Source organism: Calidris pugnax, unplaced genomic scaffold (genome assembly GCF_001431845.1).
Source record: "Calidris pugnax isolate Ruff unplaced genomic scaffold, ASM143184v1 scaffold188, whole genome shotgun sequence".
Classification (NCBI taxonomy): domain Eukaryota; kingdom Metazoa; phylum Chordata; class Aves; order Charadriiformes; family Scolopacidae; genus Calidris; species Calidris pugnax.
This window is the reverse complement of record NW_015091257.1, coordinates 7,668,787-7,690,264: the sequence shown is the minus strand read 5'-3', so window position 1 is coordinate 7,690,264 and position 21,478 is coordinate 7,668,787. Positions and strand designations below refer to the sequence as shown.

The window sequence follows — 21,478 nt, the reverse complement described above, 5'->3', positions numbered from 1 at the left end:
CTGCTCATTATAGGGGGGGTGGACTAGATCTTTAAAGGTCCCTTCCAACCCAAACTATTCTATGAATAACAATAATAAGGTAGAGGCCACTGTCAGAATTCCCTTTCCTAAAAAAAACCAGTTTTAATTCTTGGATAACTTCATTTTATTTATTTTTAACTAGAAAAGTTTTAAAGCTCTGAAAAATGCAAGTTCATAACAGAAGTGATGACAGGCCGACAGCCCTGTAGCAATGCGACCGTGAACCATGTCAACCTAGCACAAGAAAAAAGCCTCCAACTTCTTTGCATCTGACAAGCTCAATGACTAAAACTGCCCTTTACATTGTAGAGGGTAGACTGCAGCCATGTTCAACAGTGTTCAGCTGTGTTTTCTTTGATTGCAACATTTCATACAATTGGATTCTTATATAGGTAGTTAGACTTGCTCTTCAGACAAGAGGAAAAAAACAAAAGGCTTTTTAGCTTGTTGATGGAATACCAGATTTGCATTTTTGTGCAGTGTTCTGTCTCGTTGAAAATTACTATCCACAGTCTATTAGAAGGATGTAGCCTATGGTGTGTTTGCCTGTATTCAGAAGAGAAGGGCCTTTGGTGATCAGCTGGTTTATTATTATTGCAACTTGCATACGGCCTAAATTTTTTTTTCTTACAGTTAGGAAACATGTAAGTAACATGTTTAACTGGATATGCAGCTCTAACTATGAGCCAAGAATGTGGTAATGCCTCTAACAGTTTCAAAACAAAATGAATCAAAAAGGTGTAGCCTTAGGACTTCATCTTTTTTTCTAAAAGTCATTTAAGTTCAAGTGGGTCAGTTCAGTGTATTCAGCAAATGAAGCAGACGGTTTTTATTTTGCTGATTGTAAGTTTGATTTTTATATCAAGCAAAAGGTAATTACTGGAATGGGTTAGGAAACTTATTTATTGAACAGTGTCTGTTACAAATGGCCTATTTCAGAGTTATTTCATATTCAGGCTTTGGATACTGCTGAATATGGATGTCCATAATTGTTTTCATAGTTATTGTATATAGTTGCATAAGCAATGTGTATGTTAATAATTTCTACCTATCAGTTTTGCCACACCTTGTCAGCTGTGAATCAGACTAATTTTTTTCTTAATTTCCTTAAACTTCTCACCCCTTTTTAACTTTGAAGCTGCCTGCAATGCACCTTCACAAAAAAATTCATATTTACACGCAGAATTATAGCAAATTGTTGCTATGGAGAAAATAATTTTTTTAAAAAAAACTAATTTCAGGTTAGTTACAGTGGAATTGGAAATGTGTACCTCATTTAACATATTTATATTGAGAAACTGTGAGCTTGTTTGTCTCTTGCTTGCGCCATTGTGACTTAATTGATTTCAGTAGATTTGTACCTAATTCTGAGTAGTGAGAGAAAGGCTGCTTTTTTTTTTTTTTTTTTTTTTTTTTTTTTTTTTTTTTTTTTTTTTTTTTTTTTTTTTTTTTTTTTTTTTTTTTTTTTCTTCTTCAGTTTTGGGATGTAGGGAAAGAAGTTGGGGCTATTTTTGGAAATAAAGGAAAAAATCTCCTCTTCTCTGGTCATTGAGTATATACTTTGCCAGCCTGTCTTTTGCAAGCATTGTTGCAGTAGAACTTAGCACACCCCAGTGAAGTAACTCCTGTGTCATCCTTATTAAATTGCAGCCACGGGAGAGTGAAGCTGCTTGTGTCTCAAGATATAAACTTTGACCTCGGTTTGCAGAACTGAGGTAGAAAGGAAGAAAGATTGAGTGAAAGTGGAATGAATCCTAGTTCGCTTCACAATATCTGTTTTTATTTTTAGCGCATTAATCGTATAGAAGAATGAAATGATGGACTAAAGTTTCTTTCACTGTTTGAGTCTCTGTACACATATTTTTTATTTCATTTAGTAGGATACACAGCGGTGTTTCTTGTAACTCCAAGCTGTCACACTCAAAACAGAGTCATAACATAACATTTCCATTATGCCCAGAACCACTCTCTAGCAAAATAATATTCAGCCTCTCCCCTTTGAGGTAGCTGAAAGTATAACCTTAGTAGCTACTGTCAGAGAGACTTGCTCCAGCTTTCTATTTCTGCTGTAGTCCTCATGTGAATTGGGTTCACTGATGTGTTAGTGAGATCCTCTGTCTGAACCTTTTTGTAATCATTGCATTCTTCCAGGATTGTAATGTCAGTAAGTTTTATGTCTTTTTATAAAATATCCATGGTACTGTTTTGTTATTTTCCCCCTGTTTTAAAAAAGAAATAGGAGAGTTTAGGTTTACTGGGTTTTGGTGTTTGAAGACCCTATGCTGTTTAGAATTGTTATAAAGAGCTAAAATAATACTAGATCAGTTTGATGCAAGTACAGGACTTAAGAGCCAGATCTGTTCTCCATTGCCTCCTCTCTGCTGAAAAATGCCACTCTTAGAAAAGCTTTAAAAGCTAAAATATTTTACTTGAAAGTTGGGACTGGGTCCACTACATCCACCTTTAAGTACCTGATGTGTGCCAAATTTTTAAGTGTTCTCTGTAGCACTTCTACTAAAATAAAATAATTTTTGTGTGCAGTGAAGAGAGTGATGCTTTTTTTTTAGTCCAGATGTAGGTCCCTGATGTGGTTTCAAACTGAGGTGTTTTGAAACTCTTTCACAGTTATTTTTGCATTGAATGTTTAATTTTGAAATGTCTCCTCCACATTTTACAGGAACTGTAGTTGATGCCTTGTATTTGCATTTGTTTTTCAGGCTTCTTAATCAGTCTGCACCTGCCATATTAAGTAGAGACTTTATATGATGGGAGGTAGAGTTCTTGGGCATATCGCACAACCTTGCATGACAATTTTCACAACAGAAGCTCAGCTCAAAAAATGCTGATAAGATTTTTCTAGTTCACAAAGGCTAGCGTATTCTCTAGTGTGATTGTATACACTAGTACTTCTAGGTAGACTTCATCTATGCAGAGAGGCCATAGATTTTTCAGCAAAATTTCAAATATGTGCTGGGAGGAAAACTGTCCAGCTCTTCAGCAGAGAAGACTGCTCTGTATGGATGCAATCCTCCTGTTTGAACTAACTCAACTTTGATCCAGCCAGATGCACAGCAAGGAGGCCTAACCAAAGTTAGTCCTATTGTATGAGGCTATTGGTGAGAGCTCAGCACCCAAACCAAACCAAAACAGTTTGGCTGGAGGCTGAGCTGATAAGCAGCTGGAACTGCATTAACAGAGCAGAAAAGCTGACTAGAAATCAACTACTTCACATTATAAATGACTGCAGCCATTAGGGCCCGTTGAGGTCTCCCTCCGTAGCAGTTGGCTGTGCTGCAGTGGTGATCTCCCCTTGAGTAAGCACACCTTTCAAGGTTACCCTTTGAGCCTGAGAAATCCCTTAACTGACACCAGACTTTGATGAGTTAGTGATATTTTTTACATGGATGTAACATTTAAGATACATATAGTAAGCTTAAGTGATAATTTTTGCATCCCATACTAGCTTTAAGTATAGTAAATAATAATGACCACCAGTCCATCTGTACTTATTAAATATTTTACAGACCTAAATTTACCGAGTAAAACTCAATATACTAACTACTAGCTTATCTGTCTGAATGATCTCTGACACTTCTGCAACAATCACCTGGGTAGAAGTCATAGAATCATAGAATTGTTTAAATTGGGAGAGACCTTTAAGTTCATCAAGTCCAACTGTTAACCTAACACTGCCAGGTCCACCATTAAACCATGTCCCTGAGCACCACATCTACACATCTTTTAAATACCTCCAGGGATGGTGACTCAACCACTTCCCCGGGCAGCCTGGTCCAATGCTTGACAACCCTTTCAGTGAAGAAATTTTTTGTAATATCCAATTTAAACCTCCCCATGCGCAACTTGTCTTGTAACTTTCCTCTTGTCCTGTCTCCTGTGACTTGGGAGAAGAGACCAACCCCCAGCTCTCCAAAACCTCCTTTCAGGTAGCTGTAGAGAGCAATAAGGTCTCCCCTCAGCCTCCTTTTCTCCAGGCTAAAAAGTTCCACTTGCCTCAGCGGCTCCTCATAAGACTTGTGCATTTATCATGTGGTGTTGGAAGTCCCTTAAATTGATTTCTATACCATGTTTTTGAGGTTTCATCTACAGTTTTCAAACAAACAGTGATTACAATTCATAACTTGTGCATTTATCATGTGGTGTTGGAAGTCCCTTAAATTGATTTCTATACCATGTTTTTGAGGTTTCATCTACAGTTTTCAAACAAACATAATTTTCAGTTTGCTGTATCACATTTAACCACATGAATCTTAAAGGTTTGATTCTTTTTTTTTGGTATTTTAGGTTCTAGTTAGTATCTCTACTAGAGATGGTATCTTTATTAAAGAGATATTGTGATCAGGTCTCACAGTATTTCTGACACTTTCCTCTTAACAGTAGGCAGTCAGCCATGAGAAGATGTCCTTTGTCTTGCAAAAACAAGCACATTGATGATGTTTGGTTTTCTCTTCTTAGTGTTACTAAGAGAGAAATTACTCCATCAGCAGATTTACTTCAAAAATTGTAGGCACTTTTGAGTGGACAGAAGAGTGGAAGCTTTATTAATCTGTAGTTCTTTACCCTTCCTTTGTGGTACTATGTTTGACACATGGCTGCAATTAAGTTTAGAAGATTGTCCAAGGCCACACTGGAAAAATAATATTTTTCTTTTCTATTAAAGTCATTCTGTCTTCTGAAATATTTCCACTGTTCAGGAAGCTGACTTTTTGGACAGCATTACAGAAAGTGATTTCTGATGATAGAAACATGTAACACTGAAAGCCAAGCAACTTGAATTCACAACTCTCGTAAGTCTTTATGTGGTCTCCTGGGCAAGCAAAAGCTTTCTGAAAATAAGGAAATGAGCATTAGAAGACAACCGTGACTTGCTGAAGACAATCCTCTATTTGATATCATTTTGTTGGGGTTTTTTCTAGGGAGTAATAAGGTTTTCTGAATCTTTTTTTTTTTTTTTTTTTCCAGTCTCTTGATTTTTTTCACCATTGTTGCTGGTTTAGGTCATAGGTTAACCAGAACAGCTCTGGGATGTCTGTTCAGGGAAGTTTATATTTCTTATAGCTTTTTCTGGAGAAAGTATTAAAAAGATATATTTGATTATCCTTCTGCTAATTTATTGACACTTTTACTTTCATCTACCCTGTGTGGTAGTTTTATCCAAGTGTCTTGGACATGTCATTTCAAAACAACTTTTTAAACCCTGTTTTGCATTCCTCGGGTTAGTGAACTGCTGCCATGTGTTGTCGGCAACGTAACAAGATAAGACACCCACTTGGTGAAAGTCTGACTTGTTGTGAATGTGCTATAAGATGTTCTTCCCAGAGCTAGTAATTGCTCCTCTGGATGAGAATAAGTAGCTCACATGCTAATGACAGTGTACCTGTTGCCTGACTTGGGCCTTGACATACACATTTAAAGAAGCTGTGTTTCTGTTAGCCATAGGTTTCAGCCCAACAAGCTGGATTGTGTAGGCACTGTATCAACTGCTGTTTGTATAGTTCTATTTTTAATGGTCAAGGGCCTGCGTGAATGCCTAAGAAAGCATATCAGGCAGTTTCTATGAATCAATAGCTTTTCTATTTTTAAACTAATGAGATGCTGTCACATAGTTGATGTTTAATAAGTACAGTTTTAACATGTTTTGAATGAATTCATATATATTGCCTGCTATTTCAAAGTTGGGTTCCTTCATGCTCTGGAATTGAAATGCGTACTTCTCTTTACTTTTTCATGAGTTATTTTGTATTGGTGGTGGAATATTTGTTTACAGCTCGACACCAGAAGAGTGTTTGTACGGTTTATTCGTGAACTGTTTCTTCACTTCCCTATGGCATTAAAAAGAAGCGTAAGGTGCATATGTGAATACAAGATAGCATTAAGATGTGTATGCTGTATTATTGTAAACTAAAAGCCCTTTGAATTTGTACAGAAGCTTTTCCTCCTCATAAAAGTAAAACATTTCTTTGCATATAAAATGAGAAATTGGCTTCCTCTGTAGCTACTATTGAAGAATTCTCCCAGTAATATAAGCCCAGAGGGGCAAATATGTGATACTCATTTGGGCACAGTTCTATGCAGCTAATATTTTTTGGGTACCAAACTTACTTTCTTTTTAAACCTGTTAGCAATAACTTGAATTCGCAGTAGGATGTCTCATATCAGAGAAGGGCAAGCAGACTGACAGCACTCTGAGTAAGTTAGCCAGTTGCAGTATGTTTCTCTGGACTTAGTGAAGTAATCATCATGTAGCATATTCGTGTATCTTGGAGTGTACTTCTATTAATATTCTAGTACAACAGAAAAAAAGAAATAGATATACAAAAATTAAAGCTCCAGAACAGACTTCTACCTGCTCCCTACTAAAATGAATAATGTATCGTTTCAGTGAATTTTTCTAAGTGCTAATCAAAAATATAATGATTTGCAAATCATTTCTCAATTAAATTGGAAGCAGTCACTTTAATTTTTGGCAATTCTAGTAATAATTTTTTTTCTTTATCTTTATAAGTTACAGTTTATCAATCATGTAAAATGGTTTACCGAATAACTTGCTCCTTATAACTAGCTCATGATACTGAATTAGCCATTATTTGGTGCTTGCAATTTATTTTATTAGAGGGTTTGCCTTCCATTAACTTCCAGGTAATAATAAGATGAGCTTAAATGGTACTGGTTATGAGATTAGATCAGTAGAAAGGTACAAGATATGAATACTGCAGCAGCATTTCCTTTGACTGGTTTGATGGGCCAGACCGCGTTTAAGTTCAGTCTGTCTGATTGGCTCCATCAGCAGCACATACCTTTAAATTTAGACATGGCTCAAATATTTTGGTTGAGCATGCATAAAAGCAGTGCAGATTTCCTCCTGTGACAGTGACTGAAGGGGTTCTTTTTATATGGTGATAAATTTTGTTTTTATTTTTCTTCATAAGCAAGTTCATTTGGAAGGAATGGGGGGAATACCAGAACAAAGAATACAATATTCCAGCTCCTCATCTCCTGAGGAGGCCCTTTTTGCTAATGGGTTTGAATCAACATCCCGTTAATGAGCCCTTAAGTCAACACCTCCAGGTTGATTTGTATTCACTGGCTAGCACTCATCTGAGTTTTATTCTTTAAAAAGCAGCTTTTGCCTTTAAAACACAATACTATATATACACACTCACAATATATGTGTGTATATATGTAAAAAAAATATGCTTGTATGTTTCATATATATATATACCAGCATATAAATGGTTCATATGTATATGTGTGTGTATATATATGTAACATAATAGCATAAAAAAGTCTCATGGGATGTTAGAGAAGTAGGCTTAGGCTCTTAGGGTATATTGAAAGGCTGAGTCTCGTTTTCTGGACTAGTGCTGTAACACTTAGGCTATTGTGTAAAAAGTAATTTCTGTTGCCTGTCTTCCTTATCCTCACTCTCGCTAAGCTGTTGTAAGTGATTTTGAGGTCAGCTGTTAAACTGCTGTTTTTTTCTCCTCTTAGCCATCATGGGTAACCATAGTCATGCATTTTTAAACTAGCTTTCACAGTAACAAAAGTGTGAATGGAAGGATGTTTGGAGGGAACTGCAAGACTGATCTTTGACATTCCTTGACACAAATTCCAAGATAGTTGTTCTTTATAGTTTGTTCTTTATAGATAGTGTGTTCTTTAATGCTGCTCAGTTGAAATAGTAGGAGAATAAACATACTAAGAGAAAATGTAAATGTCGGTTATTATTACTATAGCTCCATGACTAGAACAAATATCTAATACTCTTTGGAATGTTGATTCCCCCCACCATTTAAACAATTGCATAATTTGTTTGCAAGTTTACACTTTGTACTGTGCTAAATGCCACCAATTGAGTTGTAAAAAGCAAAGCAAAATTTCCCACTTCTATTATTACGTTCCATTTTACAATTATATTTATCTTTTGTACCCCAAATGAAGATTTCAGTAGTTTGTATGGCTTCTTACACTGTTGCATACCCTAAAGACAGTAAAGGAATATTTTGAAAGACTGATAGGAGAGCAAAATCAGTAATCTGTGTGTTCATTCAGTACTGATAGTGACAAAATCTAATGAGATTTTCTCAATTTTGGACAACAATCTTGGTAAAAATTACTATTTGTGTTTGAATTTGGCTAAATTGAATACTGAAGATGGTTCTACATATGAACAGAAATCTGCCTTACAGGTATCTACTGCTTGAATTAAAATTCTTCCCTTTAGCCATTCATCTGTTCTGTCTCAGAATAAAACTCTTGCAGAGTTTAGGTGTCCAGGATCTGATTTTGACTTACAGGAATAAGTAAAATGTGCACAATTAAAATTTCGTTTAGACTCCTAGTGGAAGGATAAATAGTAGGTGTATTTCTTCTGGGAAGCTTGATGCAAAGATGGGATGCGTTATTCAAACAAAGAACTCAGAACCCGTGGTTAAGATGGGCCTATGAGCATGCTGCCAACTAACCTCATATCCTTGATAAACTAGAGACTATTTTAGATTTACAAAAAAATAATTTCAATAAATTCAGAGGGTGTATAACCTTCTGAAAAAATCAAATTCCATATTCATTCATGAAGTCATAACCTTCTGTCCTAAATTGTCTTCATGGGTAAGAAGTGACTGATAAAGCTGAGGTTTAGATCCTGCATTGATGCTTGCTGTATCTCTAACCTAGGTAGATGTGTACTTCTAATTCTGGCTCTGCAGTGATTTGAGCAGATCATACACAGTTACGCACTGAGGTCTGATGCCAAGTGACCTGTAGGTTTCTCTGAATATGCGTCAGCATATTTTTGTGCCAGATCACAAATTGAGTAATCCAGTGCCTCTGCCATTCCTGTCACTTGATTTATATTTATTGTGACTGGCTTTTACACGCTATAAACAGCATCAGTGGAGTTGACTGTGCTTTTTATATAGAAGAAGGGTTGCTATAAAAATGCCTAGAAGATGATATGTGGCTAGGGAATGAATATCACTCAATCAGTGAAATTTAGCGAGTGGATGGACAGTATGTCATGCTGATAATGTCCATGTAAAAGATATATCAAGGGACGAGAAATTGAAAGATAAAAGAGTATTTTGAAAGGCAGAAGAGAATGAAGCTGAGGTTATACATTTACTGCAAATTGCAGGAGTTAAGAAGCCTTACTTTTCCTTCCCACGTTAGAACAGGCCACTGCCACATGCATCCTGCTGTGTTCTCAGTTTGTATTCCTGATGGGAGCATGCAGCTGGGGCTGGATTCACTTGCTTAAATGTCTGTGTTTATTACCACTTGGCATGCTGTAGGGCATTCAGCTGCTCGTGCAATAAGGTGTGAGTCTCACCCAGATTACTTTTTTTAATGTCAGCTGTGTGTGGATGTCTTGGGTATACCAGGGTGACTAAAATCACCAGTAGATGCCTATAATTACATACTTGAATTGAGCTTCTCGTTTCTCTTGCTTCCTCATTGATGTGTTATATTCATGTGTGTGCATTAGATTTAATTTCTTGTTGTATTGCAGACTTGTAGTAGTTTGAAATTATGATTCTTTGCTATACTTAAACTCTGATTAATCAGTTGTGCTATGGTGTATTTCTTGTTACAATAGAAAAAAAGCTAGCCTGCTGCATATTTGTTAAAAACTTTTTTTGAGATTCTTCAATTTCAACGGGAATAAGAAATATTGAATTTATATGGTTATTTAGTATTTATTTACTGCAGTCTAATTATAAGGGGCCATACAGATTTTCCTTTGTTTCCAGTCAAAAGGAAGGTATGTCCTTATCTGTTATACATATATGTAGGAAGTGCAGCTTTTTCAGCAGTGGTCTCCTCAGATTCCGATTTTGCAGGGGGTGTGTGTGTTCCTGTATGTGTAATTTTTTTCCCCTTAGATTTCAATTTTTATTCCTGTGCTGTATTGAAACATTCAATTCAGGCAAGTAACATTTCCATATCTGTTATTATCATGCAGTTATGACAATTAAAAATATATTGTTTCTCAAGAATTACAAATATCATACGTCATGAATCTTGAGATGATGATAATTGTCACTGCAACTAAACTGATGTCTAGTGTCCAAAAGCTACAACTTCAGGCAAAGTGTCAGTGATTTCTTTGAAAGAAAAATTGGAGGTTTTGTATGCCAATTCTTTTAACAGATAATTAATGAGGAGAGGGAAGGAAAGAAGGCTTTCTGACATTGTGCTTGTTTAAATATTTATGCTGCTTTAAACACATGAGTAATATGTGAGACTAACTCACATTTAAAATACATGTAGGCAGTGATCAGTTGTGATGTGTTGACCAGTTTTAGGGTTTGGTTGGTTGGTTGGTTAGTGGTGGGGTTTTTTAGTCAACACTGAGAAAACTAAGTTTTAACATTATACAAATAGGGTAAAAATTAACTATTTTAATATATTTGACTCGAACGTGTTCATGAGTGCTCTTCAGTTGGGAAAATGCAACATTACATAACAGATTATTTTTAAGTACAATCTGGACGCAAGCTTTTCTTTAAAGAAGAAAAAGGAAATCTCATTCACAGGTCTGGTATGTGGTATTTAAAATACAGGAGGCTATTAACTTGGATATCTTTAGCTATATAGTTGAGTCTTTCATAGATTAGCATGTAAGTATTGTAGAGACCTATAGGAAAATTTTCACATTCTAAAATTATACTTTATGATTCTGTGTTTTATTTCTTCTTAGTTTGCAATATATTACTTAACAGGATGAGGGTTAATTTTCAGTTTCAGTTTTAAACTTAGGGTAAGAATTTTATGTCCTTCACCTAGTGAGTCTGAGATATAGAAGAAAAATGAGTGCATCAGAAAAAAGGAAAGACAGAACTGTGAAATTTTATACACTATTCTTAATTCATCTTCTCAGCTTGCAGAGAGTATCAGCTGGCAGTGTCAAGATTTTTTGTTTTTTCTTCATTCCTGGTTACTGTCCAGCTTAACACTTTCCAAAGCCCATTTGCTTGTGTTTCTGCTGATTCAAAACGGTATTGTGGTACCTTTCTTGTGTGTTCTACAGATCTCCAGGATTACTCTCAGCTCTCTTTTTTCTGTAAGCATCATTGTTAAAGAAGCATTTCCTAAGAGTAGTACATGTGCTTTTTTTTTTTTTTTTTCTTTTCATTTTTAAGCTAGGAGGGTTTTGTGAGCCATTTGCTGCCCTGCACAGATAAGTACGTTGGATCTTTAGCTGCTCTTGGCTCAATGTCCCTTCTAGTTACTGAAGGGGAACATGGAGAAGAACGCTCTGGCAAGCAGCAGAGCGTGTCTTGTGAACTGCTGTGTGTTCACATGATGGTAGGTGCACTGATGTGAAACGGCCCCTATGTTTCTCATTTTATTTCAGATCGGAATCATCTGCTGATCTCAGGACAGGCAGATTACTGTGGTTGAGCAGCAAGCATTTGTCTGACTGCAGGGAAGACCTTCGCGTATATTGTAGCCATGGGCTCTGCTCTTCTTTCTTCAGTCTGTCTTCTTCATAGTATCTATGTTAAAGTTTAAAGTTTAAACTCTGTTGCATATTTCTTATACATTCAGAAAGTGAGGCAATGTGTACATGAGTAATTTCACTATTTTATTACCCCTATTAAAAATATTTTTACATGGCAAAGGATACATTCCTAAGTCCCTAATTTCTCTAAATGTCTCATAAGAGCAACTACATTCTTTCCTGGCTTTTGCATTTCTTTGTTACAATGATAATAATAAACATACCTTTAGAGATACAGAAGGCAAAAACATGCATGAGAAGGAAATTAAAACACGGTTAACAGCAGTAGCTGGCTTTTCAAAGGAGACTACTTAAAAAGGTATACAGTTTTGTAGAAAAGCCACTGTTCAGGATCTTTGCTGAAATGAAGTCAGGAGTTGAAAGAACTTTTCTTCCCTGTTTTGATGTTAAAATAAATGTTATCGACCTTTTTCAAAGATTTGTCTAGGGGGAAGGACAGGGAGGATTGTTTGTTTGTATTTAAAAAATCAAAATCTGTTTGAAAACTGAAAACAACTTTGACATAGAAGCTGTTAATTTCACTGGCAAAACTCAGCCTGAAATTTACTCTTGCCAGAAACCCCCTGGAAATACAGGCGGGTGTGTTCTGCTTGAGTAATCGCATGTAAATGCAGAGGTGCCAGCAGCACTGTAATAATGACTGTAGTGTCTTTGAAGGCACTCTGAAGCTTCCGTTCAAAGACACTCCTAAATAATTAAGTATTTTTTTACTTTTTCAATTTACATGCAATATGTAATGACATCCCCCAAGTACCAGATTTCCTTCCTTGTTTTTTCTTTCTCATGCAAAGAAAAAATAAGAGTATTTTAATTAAGACACTGCTTGCTAACCTATATAATACAGTAATGTGATGAAAGAGCAGGTCCAGATAGTTCTTTGTTGTAACACTCAGTAATGTTTTCTTAACACAGAAGTGACAACTTGGAAAACCTAGGTACCTCTGAGGTGGTCTTAGAAGTCTGGCTTCCCCTCTGCAAATAAAGGGAGGCAATTTTGTCCCCTTTGATATGCCTTCTGGCTTCTGGCAGTTCACTCTGTGACTCTTTATATGGTACTCCTTGTAAGACTGGCTGCTTGGCTAGCTGTACAGGGGTTTAACCTTTTACTTTTTTTTTTTTTTTTTTTTTTTTTTTTTGGTAGATACCGAGCGTCTCTATACAGTAGTTTTCGAAGAGATTTGTGGGCGTTTTGGAAAGACCTATACCTGGGATCTGAAATCCTTGGTCATGGGTAAAAAAGCCCTAGAAGGAGCACAGATTATTCGAGATGTTCTAGATCTTCCAATAACCAAAGAAGAGTTATTACAGGAAAGTAAAATGAAGCAGGAGAAGATATTCCATACTGCTGAATTGATGCCAGGTATGTTTCTCTTCAATATTTATGAACCATTTATGGAATTACTTAAGTGCTAACCAAGGTAGAAGTTTTTAATCTGCCTTCCACAAAGCAGTTTCTCTTACAGATTCAGTTTCATCAGTCTTGTTCTAGTAAGCTTTACTCAAATCTACCTGTTATTTACCTGTTAAAGAGATATTTTACCTGGTAAAAAGTACTGAGTTGTTGTTTTTTTTTTTCTGATTTACTTGGATAACAACTATTTTCTATATGTTTTCAAAGAAGAAATAATGTGCTTTTTGATAATGTGATTTTTATTTGGTAAACCAGACATTTTTTATAATTGTTGTTGGCAGCTGTGTAACTCAGCAAGTTAGTTTTCTGTGTCTCTGAGAGTAGTTCAACTTTGTTAAGCACAAATACACTTTTAAATGTGCAGGCAAATGTATGAGCCCATGGGTTCTTCCAGCTGGAATTAATCTTGCCTAATCTTATCAGTGAAATTTAAGCATGGCATCTGAGCCAGCTGTGTGCCAAAGGAGAGGGAGGGTTTCTCAGGTTGTTCTAAGACATGTCTTTTACCAGTGATTGTGCAGGAAACCCAAATGAGTAGGTTAAATCAGGTACTTCAAGATAAGCAAAAGGATGAGTCTTATCTGTAGTGTGAACTCAGACTTTTATATTCCATTACATTTACATCTGGAATGCTTAGAGAAAATTCCTCAGCCATGCAAGACAAGCAATACCTAAAGCTAGGATTGCTCTTAACTTTTTGTATAATGTTAAACTTACTGGAGAAAATATCAATAATTTATGAAGAGGAAAAAAAGAGGAGGAGAAGGGACAATTAAAAAAGTATTAAAAGTTAAATAACTACATGTCACTATAACAAGTGTAACCATTACAGATTTTTCACTTTGAATGTGGGCTTGTTTGTTCTGACAATCTCTACAGCCTATTAATGATGTGTTAATTTTTAGATACTTTTTTTATACCTAGAGTCATAATGCATTAAGAAGATGAGAGTTAAAGATGTGATATCTTAGGAATAAATAACAGGCAGCAAAACCAAAAAAGGCAGCTTAAAAACTTGAGTATTTTGTGCAGCCAACTTAGTTATGTCACTGATGTCTTTAACATGCAATATTTTTCAGATTGCATCTTTCTCACATACAGATCCACCTGAAACTGTAAGCCTGGTTAAATTCATCAGGAAAACAAGATAGATAGAGGAATGTGTTCTAATTTGTTCATGTCAAACTTTTGGGTCTACCTTTTGCAAGACAAACAAACAAACAAAACATAGTCTGGGCTTAGGAGACGCGAGATGGAGAGACTGGGTGCAATGTTAGGATGCACAGAGAATGTAATGGGACAGGTTGATGCCGTTAAGTGGATATTCTATGCCTGCTGAGGATTGTCATAATGTGGTTGAACTGGCTTGAACAGAGTTGCAGAGAGGCAATGGAACAGATTATATGAAGGAAACATAAAGTTTTGTCTGTTCCTGCCTTCAAAAAGTGGATTCTTGGCTTGCTGAAGCTGGGCTATCCTAGATGAAACAAACAAAATTCTTACCGGGACAAGCAAGTAAAGATTTTTAACATCACCAGAATTGTTCAACTGATTACCTTTTCCATTCAACTAAATGGAATCATAGAATTGCCCAGGCCGGAAGGGACCTCCAAAGGTCATCTAGTCCAACCTCCCCGCAGTCAGCAGGGACACCCCCAACTAGACCAGGTTGCCCAGGGCCTCGTCAAGCCTCACCTTGAATATCTCCAGGGAAGGGGCCTCAACCACCTCCCTGGGCAACCTGTTCCAGTGCTCCACCACCCTCACAGTAAAGAACTTTCTCCTAATCTCCAATCTAAATCTGCTCCCCTCCAGTTTAAATACATATGTTAACTTTCTTTAGGCTATTTTCTAAAGCAGAATTGATGTGAATGAACTTAAATACTTTATGCTCACTGGCCATTTTTGGGAGCAAAGGCAGCATTGGTCACTGAAGTAATGGGATCTGTACTTTATTTGGTAGCAGCATATGAGAGACAAGCTGAATTGACATGAATTTTGACAAAATGAGGTTAGTGTCAGCTAATAATCTAGAAAGAAGTGGCTCCAGCTATTTCTTTAAAGACTGACATTTTCTTCAATCTGATAACCAGATTTTTTAATCTGATACTTTTTTTTTCCTTCTGTCCTTTTGTGTCTTCTGAGGATATTTATTAATGTAATCCCTGTGGATTTATTCTACAGCCTTTTAATGTGTGTTAATTAAGAATGGACTTCATGAAGATCTTGTGTAAAATATAGGACTGTGGTGACATTTTGAATTTACAATGTTCTCTGACTACACTGATCTTTGAGATAGTAAGGTAAATACAGGAAAGCGAAATTTAATTGTCATATTGATTAATGGTGTAAGATGACTCTGATGTGCTGAGTCTCTGGTAATCTTTTGGCAGTTAATAGGCAGGTAATTTTTAATTTTTCAATCTATTTCTACAGGTTTTCCAAAAAACAAGGTTCAAATTTGGTTTGGTGGAGAGCAGAGCTGAATGATGACTAATGATTTTTGAAAAAGTGAATCGAGCAAAGCAGTACTTGTTTCTGGATATACAATGAGCTATGCACATGTTTGTGCCAACAATGATAACTCTTCTATTTCTCAAACCAAGTAATTGGCAGGTTTATCAGTGATGGTTAAGGATGGTGTGGAAGTTCTATGAATATACAATTGGCAAAGCAGTTCTTTCCCTGCCAGGCTATATCACAGCCATGCCACTTAATGTTCAACAATTCTGAAGCGTTAGTGGTTGTAGACAGAATTTTGACTGTTTCACTATGGCTGAACCAACAGACAAGCTTCAATACATCAGGCTGTGGTCAAAATGCAGATTTCATCTATGAAGAGGATATATCCATTTCTAAGGTGGAATTTTCTGATAACTGAGAATTTTTCAGAGTTAGATTTATTTTTAGTTCTGAAAGAATCATAGGGAATACTATTTTTTATTCAGTGGAGAAAAGAATTAATCCAAAGACAATGCTGACAAAATGACAGGGCTGCCAGTTGTGCTGCTTTTCTAAGTATTTCTGTCAGAGTACAGACATTGTTATCTGCACGAGTGACATAGTAGGCTTTCTGTTTCTGCAAATGCAGCACTACGTTGCAGGGAAGCAGATCATCAGAAGAATGGGGAGTGACAAGTGGAGCAGAAGAAAACCATGCATATGTACGTTTAACTATACAGGTATAGGTATGCTTTTGCATAACATTAACCCAGAATATACATAGAGCCAGAAAAACCTAACTCCAAGTTACACAGCTGTCAACAGTTGATATAATCATGTCAGGGTTATGAAATTAATGCCGTAGCAGCCTCTTATTTTGGCTCATCATCACCACAACGCACAGATCCTTAAGGGTTGTGTGGTTGCTCATGCCTTTTTCAGACATTTTCCATGATAACTGGGCTTTCTTTGTTGCAGCTCCTGTTCAGCCAGTGCAGAATGTGATGTACAAACTATTTTCCAGTTCAAGTATAGCTGACTGTCTCTTGCAGACATGAGGAGGTAATTTCACAGCTCAGTTTTAGTACCAAATGAAGCCAGTCAGAATCACAAGAAGAGAAGAAAGAAAAGCTGTTCAAGTTTGAATGGCAACTCACTGAAGTCATATATATTTTTTTCTTGAACAGTTCCATTCAACCAGCAGTCTAGTTGCTTAGCTATTGTTTCTTGATTCATGTTGTGCCCTTAACAGTTAAACAGACTTCCTACCATGTTGTCTTTTCTTTTCCTTGGTATTATTGTTTTAATGGTAGGAAACTCTAGTGAGTCCATGCTGGGCTCAGTCAGCTGCAAGCTTGGAATGATGCTGTCTCTTTGGCTGATTTCAAATATTTGGCCTTTGCATTACGTCCTAAAGGATTGCAACTCAAAAATGCTTTTGCCAGGAAGTCAACAATACAGTTGACAGAGGTTCTCTATTGTGTAAAATTCAGTACTTATATTTTTTCCATGGTCATGCATGTGTTGGTATATCCAGACTAAAATGAGATTATCGATTTTGTGAACAGGGAGTCTGCCACCAGAAGAATCTCTGGTACTTTTTAGAGAGCAATAAGATGAGAAGATAGAATTCTTTATTAATAGCCAATTACCTAACAACAACTAAAACAATATGTATTCTTGAAATTCCTTTCACAGCAATCACTAGCAAAAAAATTAACTCTTTCCTGGTTGAAACCAACACATCTTCCAAATTCGGAAGTAGGTTATTAGTTTACACCTCCACTATTGTAGCTCAGTGAAAGCATAATATATCATTATAGATAGTATTTTTAATATCTCAGAACAAAAAAGAACCAGGTGAATCTGAGAGTTACGTTTCTGTAGTCTCATCAGATTCATGGCAATTACACCAAGTGGGGGATAGCCCCACCTCTGTCATGCTGTCACCTTCACATCAGCAATGCTGACTTCACTTCAGGATTGAGAACAAGTGTAGATAATGAAAAGTACTGTGCTGATGGGCTTGCAACTGCTGTAGCACACCAAACTACATAAAAAATATTTTTTCATCAGTTTGTGACTTAAGCGAACAGACAGCTGCTTCTTTTTCTACATGAGATTATTGGGTTTTCTTTCTTTTCCCCTCTGCTCTCATGAGACCCCACCTTTTAGTTCAGAGACTGCTGAGGATTTTACCATAGAATCACTTTTATGAACGTAAAGAATTATCACTGAATTGGCTAGAAATCTAATCAACTTGACAAAGCTCTGAGTGGTAATGTTAGCTTTTCTTTGATTAAAGAGAGTGATAAAATCTTGAAGAGCTTTAAGTTTGGTCTGATATCACATTCAGTGTAGGAACTGTAAATGATTTTGAAAAAGAGGAGCTGTCTTTTCATACAGAGGCTATATTTATCCTTAAGATTTCCATTTGTGCACAACTGGATATAAATCATACAGGACATGCATAATGCATGTACACAGTTAATTTAAACAACGCGTAGAGCATTTTGGTTTCTCTTAGTCTTTTTCTCAGCAGTAAATCTTTTCGTCCGAATACACACTGAACATTCTCAGACAGCCTGTTTTGTGTAACGTTGCAGCAAAATGAAGTGGACTTGAATATGAGTATTTAAAGAGCCTGGATTTTTGGTGCCCCAGAGGTCAGGTGTCCTCTGTTCTCATGCTGTTAGTATGAGTAGAAAGCTAACTGTATCTACACAGCAATGAATGAGGATCAACGCTGTGATAGATATATGTGAAGATCTTCTTAGAGGGAGTGCTGAAAGTGTGCCAAAAGAGTGTGAAATTGTATTACAGCTCATAATCTGTGTGCGAGCTATGCAAAGATAGCACTTGGTGACCAGTATAGTTCTTTCAACAAAAATTTCAGTGTGCAGGGCAAAAGTCTGTTGATCAAGACAGTATTCTCTAAAACAGCCTGTAGCCATGTTATTTCTTCTGCAGCTGCATCTCGGCTACAGGATGTAGCAAGTTTAATTATATTACCATGGGCTACATAGTGTAGATGAGCTCTAGAAGTATATCAGGGAAAGAGAAACGAAACATACACACACCAGTGAAGGAAATGGGAAACATGGTAAAAGAGTTAGTAGATTAACAGAGTGGTCAAACATGATACAAAAAGGAAAACAAAAATGAATATTTTTTGAGGATTTAAAAAAAAAGTCCACAAAAACTCAAAGCATGGATAGATACAATAAAATATACATAGAAAAGATTTGATTGCCCATGAAATAAGCTTTTTTCTTCTCAGTTAAAAAGGACTCTGTGGCTTGTTTCAATACCCCACCCCATTTGTCACAGAAGTACGTTTCTTATCAAAAAGTTGAGGGAGACAACCATTCCTTTGGCTTATAATTGGAGTTGACAATAAAATAAATGTAACTAGTAGTACTCAAGATTGAAGTGTCAAATTCAAGTGGACTCTATAGCTTATTGAAACAATAAGAATGACTGTCTTTTCAATAATTAGAAGTAACTGGAGACAAATTACATATTGTTATTACAGAATACAGACAAAAATAAGAATAGCATTGGTATTTAACTGGATAACAAATAACTAACTGGGGAGGGAGATAAGACAATTTTATAAATAAAATGTCTTAAATAACTCTGTAGTCCACAAAACTATATCAAAGGATACACAGCTGTTGCAGATAACAGTGATGTTGTTACTATAATCATAATGCTTTGAGACTTGTATTAGATAAGGTTTTAAATAAGAAGTAATATCTTTCATTAAAATAACTAAACTGTGGAGAAGCTTTTGGGCATAGAAAGTCATCTTCATATAGTTTTAAAATACCCCTTTGCTATTTTGGTCTTTTTTTTAAGAGTTTGCATGTGTTTGCTGTCTAAAAAAGCAACTATGAAGAGGAAGACACAAGATAATAATTTTAAGTCTATCTGAAGCTTTTAGAATTTCTATACATGTAGTGTATATCTTTCGGTAATACTTTAACTTGAGCTTTCACTTGAATCTGAAAAAGAATAGACAGAATCTATGGAAATTCCAGAATATAACCTGATTTCATTGATTGCTTGATGCTTGCATTTAATTAATATAAGGAATATGTTGCATTTATGCTGTTTTATTTGTTTTGTTGGTTTTTTTTTTTTCATTATTTGCTGTCTTGAACTAAAGTAATCCTGCATCATACTATTTCTCTGATTATTAGATGTCTGACACTGTAAATGTTTGAATAAAGACAACACTCATTTGAAGGATTTCTAAGTTATTAATGTATATGATGGCTCTATGTTCCAGCTTGCTCAACATGTTCTTAAATTGGTTAACAGCATAGCTAAATTAGTTGGAATCTGTAAAGGAGCATTATCTATGATGGTTGCAGAACTGAAACTCCTGTGAGCTGTTTGGGTTTTGTTTGAGGGTAGGAAAAATGGGGATGTGTCTGCTAAACATCCTTCCTAGTAGAACATGTTAGCTTTCAAATAACAAATTTTTAAAAAGACATAACACACACACAGAGTCTTCTCTATGGCACACTGATTTCCTGTTTCTCTTCCTGGGATTGCATAATGGCAAAAATACTATTAAGTAGAAATTAGCTGTAATTAGTACACAGGTAGCATGCAAGGAGGGACTAAAGAAATGCAAGAGAGGTATGGTACACTGTGATGTTCATGAAAGGATTTGCCACTGGTAATGATACTGTTTTTTTATTTGAGGTCTTCTCAGCCAGGTAGGACCTCCTGTAATGTAATTTTGAAGCTTAACTTTCATAAAAGCTACTTTGTAAATTTTAGGGTATTAATTTCTTGTGGTCCTATTTACAATGTGGGTATGTTTTTGCTTAAGAGAAGGCCTTGGGGAGTTCTGTTTGTTTTTCAAGAACTTTTTCTTACATAGCTTGTCTTCATCTTTTTAGAATTTAATAGAAAAGACAGTGAGACTGCCTGCGTAGGCTGAGGCCAGCTGTATTCCCGAAGTCATAAGACTGTGGGACTTTGTCCATGTTTATAAGACCATCAAACAGTGGATTTTCAGGTTAAGGTACTGGCAGATCTCTGTAATTGTCTTCCTGATGGTGTAGTTGTGCCTTCAAATGAATTGACTGCAAGTGGAAATATGAACACCAGAAATCATTCAAGTGAGGAAACTGAAATTATGATTCAGTGCTGAAGCAGAATGAATAATCCTCTTCCCTATCATATATTTGCCCAGTTTATGGTGGAGATCACTTTCTTTTTATCTTGAAAAACATTCTTATCGTCTACTGTAACATGTTCATAGAAACTTCACTTCAGGAAAATAGAAAAATAAAAAATACTTTGTAAGACAAAAGTTTGATTGGAGAGTTACATTAGAAAAAAATAGAAGAACTTCATATTTCATCTGTGATACAAGGAAGAGTAGGGAAAATGTGAGCCCTCTCCAGAAGGAAAAGGGAGACCTGGTTATATGGGATATAGAGAAGCCTAAGGTACTCAATGACATTTTTGCCTCAGTCTTCACTGACAAGTACTCTGGCCACACCACCCGAGTCGCAGAAGGCAAACAAAGGGACAAGGAGAGTGAGGTAGGGAGAAGACCAGGTTCAAGACCATCTGAGGAACCTGAAGGTGCACAAGTCCATGGGACCTGATGAGATGCCTCCACAGGTCCTGAGGGAAACGGCAGATGAAGTTACTAAGCTACTATCAGGACCTGTGCTGTTTAACATCTTTATCAGTGACATGGACAATGGGAGTGAGTGCACCCTCTGTAAGTTTGGAGACAACACCAAGCTGTGTGGAGTGGTCAACACGCTGGAGGGGAGGGTTGCCATCCAGAGGGACCTGGATAGGCTTGAGAGGTTGGTGTGTTCAACAAGGCCAAGTGCAAGATCCTGCACCTGGGTTGGGACAATCCCAAGCAAATGTAGGCTGGGTGGAGAATGGATTGAGAGCAGCCCTGCTGAGAAGGACTTGGGGATACTGGTGGATGAAAAGCACAATATGTCTTGGCAATGTGTGCTTAAAGTCTGGAAGCCAACCATATCCTGGACCGCATCAAAGCGTGATCGGCAGGT

The 21,478-nt window shown here is 36.4% G+C and overlaps 1 protein-coding gene across 1 annotated transcript in view; it reads left to right on the top strand.

The window, feature by feature from the left end:
* PUDP (pseudouridine 5'-phosphatase) overlaps positions 1 to 21,478 on the top strand; it is a 76,571-nt gene that overhangs the window by 10,634 nt on the left and 44,459 nt on the right. Inside the window, exon 2 of the mRNA XM_014960270.1 lies at positions 12,708 to 12,926. Within this exon, the coding sequence (XP_014815756.1) occupies positions 12,708 to 12,926 (219 nt within the window). The remainder of the gene's footprint in view (positions 1 to 12,707; positions 12,927 to 21,478) is intronic.